Source organism: Aulonocara sp. 'chitande type north' Nkhata Bay, linkage group LG18 (genome assembly GCF_057382095.1).
Source record: "Aulonocara sp. 'chitande type north' Nkhata Bay isolate Kocher_YH1m ecotype deep benthic linkage group LG18, A_spYH_male_GT1.1, whole genome shotgun sequence".
NCBI lineage: Eukaryota > Metazoa > Chordata > Actinopteri > Cichliformes > Cichlidae > Aulonocara > Aulonocara sp. 'chitande type north' Nkhata Bay.
In genome coordinates, this window is record NC_141361.1 from 15,592,534 (window position 1) to 15,601,390 (window position 8,857).

Sequence of the window (8,857 nt, forward strand, 5' to 3'; positions counted from 1 at the left end):
TGACAGCAGCTTCTCATGTTTCACCTGCTGCAACCTGAAGCCTCCAATCACAGCCAGCAAAGAAGCAAATGGGCCGTCCCAGAGAGCCTGTGCAAAGACCAGCCTGACAAAGAAAACGCCTCCAGGTCCCACATCAGGGAAGCTCCTGTGAGATCACATTTAAATACAATCTGATATGAGGCTGTACTGGAAAATGGCATTGTTTTCGTGCCTGGAGCCAGCGTTTTGGTCACGGAGCTGATGTGTAAACAAAAACCACCCGTGAGAAAATGTAGTGCGTTTGTTTTTTAATGCCAGCATGTCAAATAATCCACGTTATCATTGAAGCAAATATGACTGTTTACAGAGGATTACTGGGTTAAAAAAAATAAATAATATACCTTTAAAAGCATCTAACACTGAAATAAAACGCACTAAGTCAGTCCTGCTTGTTGCTGCTGAATACATCGTCAGTGCGATCTTCACAGATGCTTTTCTCGTGCCTTTCCCAACACTGATTACATTTGAGTATAGCAGAATAAAAAATTTAAAAAAAAAAACAGCAATTACATGACTTAAGTTGTAGTGTGGCTTTGTGTGTGGACAGCACTTGAGTATAATGACGTTCCATCAGGGTGAGTGTGTGAAAGTGAGGTTTGATGTCCTTAAGAAGTCTTATTTCCTCCTGGGGTGAGCACGTCGTGGAGGGTGCTTATGTCTGGATCCCGAGGAGAATTTAGAGCCTGGAAAAAGAAGAATACCACAACTTATACCAGTAGAGTCTAGCTTGAAATGTGAGGAAGGGGTAAAGTTGTTACTAATTTTCTGTTTAACCACTGCTTAATACTGGATCGAGCCTTCTACAAAGAATGATGATCAACAACAATAGCTACGTAAAAAGATAAAAAGATCAATGCACACGTGTGTAAAAACAAGCTTTTCTGGAACAATATGAATAAAAACCAAAGTCCCGCAGCGTGGAAGCGATTGATGTTCTTTTTTCATTGTTTTCTGAAGTTTTGAGTTTTTTTTCTTTTCTCATTTTGTGACGCTGTTTAACAGAATTTAGATTAAGTGAATCGATCCCTGCCTGCCTTTAAGCTAAAATGTTCAATCCAAAAACCTGACTTAGCAGCAATCAAATAGCCAGCATGAGCAAACATTTTTTTAAAGTCAAACTTTACTCCGGCATTTTTTTACAAGATTATATCAGATTTGTCACGTGGCTATAGATTTATCTCAAAGTACTTTGGCTGATCCCTTATTTCCCAAAGGGTCACCACAACGGATCGATCCATGTTTTTGTTTTTTTTAAATATCGGACTATCAAATAGAAGCTTGTTTCCACTCCTGGAAAACAGTGAAAATTTCAGCTCAAACTTGTTGGAAAATAACTAAAAATTGAGAAAATAATTTAAAATTTCAAGTTATTTTCACAGAAGATAGAGTTAGTAAGTGAGAATTGTGAGATACCCAAACAAAAACTTTTAAATAAAAATCTAAATTGTAACTCGTGAATGTTTTTAGTGCCAGAAATGAGCTTCCATAAGTTCCTGACACAACCCTCCCATTAATCAAAGCTTGGGATTAGGACTAGGAGTGCCACGCAGCCACATGAGAGCACTGCTTGCTGACGTGTATCAAATAAAATTTAGGTCTCAAACTGTGCTGAGTGGCTCCAAAGTGTAGAGCTTCACACATCCACCTAACAAGGGAACGATCCCAGGCGGAGACAAAAATCGATATTTAAAGATTCTCGACCATCTGGCTGAGCTACTTATTAACTAAAGATTAGCTTTAAAATATTGACTATGTAAACAAAACACAACAAACAAATCTATCAAACAAAGAAACAAGAGTTAATATTTGCACAAGTTCTTGTTACAGTGACACCCGGCACTGGCGGGTTTAAGCACATCTAAACTCAATCGGCTTCTTTCTTTATTACACTAGAACAATAATATGAGCAGAAGGATTTGCATGTGGTTTGCTTGAGTTAAGTGGGTTTCACACACGTGCAGTAAATACTGTTTAAATGTTGTAGTTACCAAATGGTGAAAAGGAAAACGCTGGAGGTCCTGGAGTGAGGAAGGGGTTGAGAGGGCTCACATGACTTTGGTCTAGACCAGGCGAAGGGATCACTGCGATAACAAAGACGGGTAACAAAAAGAGGTTACTACAGTCTCAGCTATCGGTCTTTATCTGCAGATTCAGCAAAGCCAACTGCTGTGAGATAATAAGATCAGATTAACATGTCTCATTTTTCACAATTAAAATAAAAATAAAATAAACAGAGTTTTATCAGGACAGAAATTTTACATTTTTAGTGTGTTTTTGGTGACGTGTGAGAGTTTTTTGTGGATTTATATTAGTCTTACTTAAGTTTGATTTAAGGCAAATTCCTTCTAGAAAAACAGGAAAATATTCATTTTGTTTTCATGTTACACCAAACATGAAAAATATCAGTGTAGACCACTGAGCTTTTGATAAAGTGGATGAATTTCTTTTATATTTATATCACATTTCTGTCAGTATCTCCCAGCTGTTACAACAATATCACCCAATTATTATATCACTTTATATTTTTTTATTTAGATATTCTTTATTTTAACTGCCATTTATTATCTAAGAGTTGTTTGAAATCAGTAAATTATACATTTTAATCTTTAATATCTTAATGGTGTGTGACCCTGCTGCCAGGGGAGGTTTATTTAAATGACCCTACAGGCCTTTACACACCGGACACCTAAAATACGTGCGACTATGTAAAACCCTAAAAAATAAATGTATTGAGCTTTGTAAGAGTGTTTAATCCGGCGCAGATAAGATGGTGATTTTGATTTAAAAGAGTGATTTAAGATGATTAAAAATCATCCCTGACCACCAAAACTGCTGCACTGTTTAAAACTGTTAATAAAACCTGTGAATGTGACACACATGAACACTCACATGCAGCTGCTTCCATTTGTACAACTTCCAGATTAAAACTTCGATCCACCACCGTGCAGTCAGACTCGACTGAGAGATCTGGATTCCTTACAATTACTATATTTCTCACTGTAAAAGATAAAAAAGTAGAACAATGTCAACAGACAGTCGACAGAATCATTTATGGTGCAAAAAATTAAAATGTGATACAAATCTTTATATCTACCTCTCTCATAAATGCTGACACATCCGTTCTGACAGACCTCCTGCAGAAGCGCCTTAAAATCTGACACAGCTGTCATCACCGGGCCGAAGGTGAAGTCTGGGTCTGATGCAACCAACGGCGAAGCCGACAGCACAGGTGGAGCATGGAGGGACTGACAGCTCTAAATACAGACCAGGAACAGTGGTGAAGATAAAACTTGAACCACTTTTTTTCCCAAGACTTTGCTGTGGCGGTGTGTTTATGAATATTTCAGCACATGGTGGGCTTAGCAACATAGAGACTAGGAAGGTAAGCTGACGCAGAGATGTTTCCCAGCATGCTATTTATACAGAACACAACAAGGAAGGGTGAGTAGCAGAAATAAGTGGAGGGGTGGCATTCATGACAAAAGACAAGACATAAAATGGTTTGGTCAACGACCACAAGGCACCAGATCCAAGGCTGGGACTACAGTAGTGAAAGATTATCTACGAATGGGTCTGGATGTGATAAAAGCTTAGGAAATTCCTAAGTTTAAGAACTCCCTACAAACAGGGACTATTTTCATTGTGTAGCATATCGTCACAGTAAAATGTCCTGAGAGTGTGATAAACTCTTATCCACCTGAAGGAAATGGATGGGGTCTTCAGCGTGGGAAAGCTTATCCAGTTCATCTTCATTCTTCTTCAGCTCGCCGATCTCCTTCTGAATCTGCTCCAGCAGCTTCTCTGCCTCACCGATGGCCGTCTTCTCCTGAGCTTTAATCAGCTCTCTAACCTCAAAGCGCTTCAGCTCTATTGACCGAATCAGCTCGGAGAAGACTGCGTCGCTTTCCTCGGCTGCTGCACGAGCCGAACGCTGGAGGGAGACAGAGAACAGAACGCCAGGCAAAGAGTGAAGAAAGACCAAAAAAAACTTCAAAAGCTGATAAAATAGCAAATGTAGACCTTTAACAGTAGAAAGATTAGACATTTTTACCATCCAACAGTGAGATGTTGAACATCAGCACTTACGCTGAGAGAGAAAATGGCTTTTCTCAGCTCCTGCACCTCCTTTTCTCTTTGCTGAATCCTCAGCTGGGAGCTCTGCTTGATCTCACTGAGCTGCCTCTGAAGAAAATCAAAAATCAAAAGTCATGTAACTGAACAGAAGTAGATGCATTTCATTCTCTGCTACATTATCCAGATTTCCTGCTACACTGGGCCTGTGCACGGACTGAAGTCAGTTGTCACTAAAACTGAATCACTAAAAAAAAAGAGAAGAAATTAAAAATTATTATGAAGTCTTTCAGTTGTTTAATTCTTTGCTGCTTTTATTCCACACAAATACCCAAAAACAGGTTTGAGGAACTCCAGAGGTGTTTCAAACCCAAACTATAAACTTCACATCTCTGCTCCATTTCTCTGACGAGTCTACAGTTAAACTGTTTGGTCCTACTGTGGATCAGGCTGAAAATGTATTCTAGATTAGATAGTGTGGTGAATTAAAGACACCGAAACACTCAGTGATGAACGTTGGATCTTCTTAACACAAAGGATCTGAGTTATCTGCTTTAATGCGTTCCTCATTAAAACTGCATCACAAATTATGACTCGGTAGTAAAACCCTGAAAACCACTGAGACCTTTAAAATACAATCAATTGAATTTCTACGAACATTATTGCTAAGGATTGTCTTATTGCATTGGAGTCACACTGGGTTAAATATGTACACTTGGGTTTTAAGGGGTATTTATTATTTTCTTCTTTTTTTTTGGGTTGTATGGAAGCCCCAAACGCAATTTCATTGTTCTTGACAATGACAATAAATAAATAAATACTAAATAAATACAATAGCTCAGTTCACAATAAAAGAATAATGAACAGCAGCAGTTAGCAACAGATATACAGAAAATTAAATGATGTTCATTTGCGTGACTATTATTTGAACATGTAAGCAGTGGTTTATATGTTTGCCTATCAAATGGAAAGGCCCTTGGTTAATTCCAGGAAGAGACCCAAATCAATTTGGAATTACAGCATGTCAAAATTTACATGAGGGTGTCAGCTTTTCTTTCTTTTTCTTTTGGTGAGATAAATAGGAAAAGATTTGCAGCTTTTCTTTAGATCTATTGGAGTCATTTTAAATATTTTTAAGTTGGTTGCACTTTTTTTCCCTCGTTTCTCTAAGTCAACTTAACAAGTGGCTCCATCAGGTAGTGATTTGCTCAGCAAGTGAAGCGGCGCTGATTTGATTCCAGCTGGAGACACAAGTCCCTTTGGGGTTGCATCTGGTGGAAAACTCAAACATGTGGCGCTTGCAGCTGTGACAAAAGAGCAGCTGAAAATACATTCTTCCTCTCTAAAGCACCCTGACACTTAGTCACATTGATTTTTATACTGCTGTGAATAGGGACAAATATTTGTTCATGCATAGGAGGCTCTGTGGTACAATGGTTGTCATGTTCATCTTACACACAAAAGTCCTTCAGGACTGAAACACAAACCCAACCTACAAGCAAATGTACATACCAGATGAATAAATGAGTTCTCTTATAAAGGAACAGATAAAGTTACCTTTAGTTGAGGATTATTTTATTTTGGAAAAATCTGGAAAATTTGACTTCTTTTCTCACATTTGATGTAAGGTAGAATACAACCCTACAAATGGCAACTGATTGACAAAACCAAATCAGCGCTTTAATGAAACATTCAGAGGTTCATAATTAAAGAATAGACAACACAAAATTAATGAAACAATGGGTTGATTTATAGATAATTACATGGCAACCACTTTGATAATCATTTCAATGCAGCTTCCAGCCTCTCAAATGTCTTTAATTATAAGATTTGCAGCTTTTCATTTTACCCGTGTGCGTGTGTGGTAGATATGTGTCTTTTCTGCCCCATTTCTCTAAAGCATCTTAACAGTTAGACTATTTTTGTCCCCCTGTGAATGGGTCCCTGGATTAGATTAAGTCTTCACTTAAAGAAAAAGAAAAGACACATTGTTTGACTCTGGAGTGGATTCAGTCCACTGTTAAAAGACGATTTTAAGAGAAAGTGCATGTTGGAAATGTCAACACACATTTGCATCTGTGGATTATGTTTATATGAGAAAAAGACTATATTCACTTTAATGTTTACCTTAAGCTGCACTGCAGTATTTAGACTTTTTAAACCCTGACTACAGTCGTACGGAAAAAAACTCTAAGGAAGCAATTAAGATTTTATTTATGTAGCACAAAAAAGGCAAAGTGCAACAAAAATGCTAAAACATAGAAACAAAAAGTTACCCAAAAAGCAAGTTTAAAAAGCTGCTTTTTAAAAGAAAGCACAGACCACACGCTCAGACAGAGAAGGTTCCAGAGGGTCTCAGGGTCACTGTTGCAAAAGCTCCGTCCTATTTTAGTTCTCAGCTTTGTATGTTGCAAAGCCAGCAGGCCCTGATCACATGACCCCAGGGACCTGCTGGGGTTGCACGATGGTGCCCATCCCTGCAGCGCTTTAAAAGGCAAAACCAGAATCCTATAGTGGACTCTCCAGATGATGGGGAGCCAGTGCAGCAGATTTAACTGCGGTGTGACATTTGAATACGAAGGAGACTTAGTCAGAACAATTGTACTTGTAAGGTTCTTACCTTTGCTTCCTCTGGCAGTTTGCTATAGTTTAGATTTAGTTAACTGTGTCAAAATGTTTTGTTTCCCTTTAATTTTTTTTTTTATCACTTTAAGTGTTGCTTTTAGTCTTTTTATAATATGGGGATATTAGTGAGGGGCAGACTGGGGTTTTAAATCAGGGAAACACTCCAGACAGCACATTGTGGAGGCAGTTAACTCAGCCTCAGAAAAAAGGGAATGAGCTCCATGTGGGAGGCTTCCTCCCTCTGTGTAATTCAGGTGAGGTGATTACCTTCTTCTGCTGTATCTCCTCCTCAGCCAGCACCGTGTCGTGCCCTTTGTGCTCGTCGGTCAGACACAGGGAGCAGATGCAGCGCTTGTCGGTCCGGCAGTAGACCTCGAGCAGCTTGTCATGTCGCGGACAAATGGTCTCCTGGAGCCGCTTGGAGGCAGCCACCAGCTTGTGTTTTTTGAAGGCTGAGGACTCGTAGTGAGGCCGGACGTGATCATCGCAGTACGACGCCAGACAAACCAGGCAGGAGCTGGCCGCTTTGCTCTTCAACCCGATGCAGACGTCACACTCCACGTCGCCGGCTTCGGCAAAAGTTCGGCCAGCTGTCGGTGCCGCGGCGTCCTGGAGTGTCGTGTTCTTAAATATCTCCACCACGTCGGCCAGAATGGTGTTCCTGGCGAGCAGCGGCCTCGGGTTGAAGTTCTGTCGGCACTGCGGACAGACATATACCCCGAGGTAGTCGTCCTGGTCCCAGTAGTTCTGGATGCAGCCCGAGCAGTAGCTGTGTCCGCACGGTATAGTAACCGGGTCCTTCAGCACGTCCAGACAGATGGAGCAGTTGAACTGGTCCTTGTCCAGGAGCACCCCGGCTTGAGCCATCGTAGAAAACACCAAAGTACAGCTAGAAAGTGACAAATAGCTACTGCTTTGTTTACAGGAAGAGAATGAGGGGGCGTGGCCACTGAGGGCTTTAACAGGACTACTTCCAGTTTCTGTATCGACGGTCGGCAAACGACGAATGGGTGCTTTGCTGCCACCAACTGGCACGGAGCGGGAGTGAGGCGAACAACAGGTTTATCGTACTGCAGACATTCTGGCTTGATGTTCAGAAATGGTAAAAACCAAATATTTCATTCGATTTTGCAAACTGTGTTGTAACGTTATTTTGGTTATTCTCTTAAACGAATTTAAATTATATATAAAGTCTTTAAAATTACTTCTAGAAAACAAACCATAAAAAAATATAATATTCCAAAGCATCTACCCACTGAAATTGTTATCTGAGATAAATCACGTCTTCTATTATAGTTGTTGTTTTTTTCCCCGTCTTTCTCTCTCTCTTCGCATATGTGGCATTTAATTTGTAATCTGTCTAGATGTCTATATTCGCTGTCTATATAACGGGGAAGTAAGGGTACTTAAATTGAATTCTAATAACTTTTTACATGTACTCCCTACATTTTTAAACAAATATCTGTACTTTCGACACAGACGTGTTACTTTTGGTTAAACTGTATCATTTATAGCGTTTATACTCGGGACTTGGCACACTATGGGAATAACCAGAGGTGGGACCAAGTCATTGTTTTGCAAGTCTCAAGTAAGTCTCAAGTCTTTATCCTCAAGTCTCAAGTCAAGTCTCAAGTAATGTCAGGCAAGTCAGAGTCGAGTCTCAAGTCACTGGTGTAAAAGTCCGAGTCAAGTCACAAGTCTGAAACTTTGAATTTCAAGTCCTTTCGAGTCTTTTAAAAAAAAAAAAAAAAAAAAAAAAAAATGTTGCAGTTATATGCTAAATGTAAATATTAGACCATGTAATTTTTAAATCTGTGTTTTTCTCAACACATGACAAAATAGTGAACTTAGAAAATATACACAAATTGTGAAATTGCACCTCTTTAAAATGCAGCTCAATTAAACCTAGCTCCAAGAATAATTTTCACCGACAGTTCTGAGATAAGCTGCATGTTATTCTTGGATGCGCTTGTAGGACCGGCTTTAAAATCGCATAACAAAAATATCATACACATTAAAAAAAACTGTATCACCAACGTAGCCTGGAAAACATTTGCTAGTTAGATGAAGTCAGCTATCTCATCGTAGCATATTTATATGCATATTTATAATTATACGCTTC

The 8,857-nt window shown here is 39.3% G+C and overlaps 1 protein-coding gene across 1 annotated transcript; it reads right to left on the reverse strand.

Moving 5' to 3' along the window:
• Positions 1 to 270: 270 nt before the first annotated feature.
• On the reverse strand, positions 271 to 7,701 carry ftr67 (finTRIM family, member 67). Its single transcript, XM_086270623.1, has 7 exons — positions 7,003 to 7,701; positions 4,126 to 4,221; positions 3,737 to 3,970; positions 3,134 to 3,293; positions 2,929 to 3,036; positions 2,028 to 2,120; positions 271 to 722 (listed from the first exon to the last, which is right to left on the reverse strand). Exons 1-7 carry the CDS (start codon positions 7,600 to 7,602, stop codon positions 655 to 657), a joined length of 1,359 nt encoding a protein of 452 aa, XP_086126749.1. The 5' UTR covers positions 7,603 to 7,701; the 3' UTR covers positions 271 to 654.
• Positions 7,702 to 8,857: the final 1,156 nt, after the last annotated feature.

Bases quoted from the DNA above. Each gene is read 5' to 3' on its own strand.
- ftr67 (XM_086270623.1), bottom strand. From the start codon at position 7,602: ATGGCTCAAGCCGGGGTGCTCCTGGACAAGGACCAGTTCAACTGCTCC. The intron at 3,971-4,125 runs GTAAGTGCTGAT...GTCTCCCTCCAG, and splicing joins AAGCCATTTTCTCTCTCAGC to CGTTCGGCTCGTGCAGCAGC. The intron at 3,037-3,133 runs GTAGATATAAAG...TATCTTTTACAG, and splicing joins TGTCAGCATTTATGAGAGAG to TGAGAAATATAGTAATTGTA.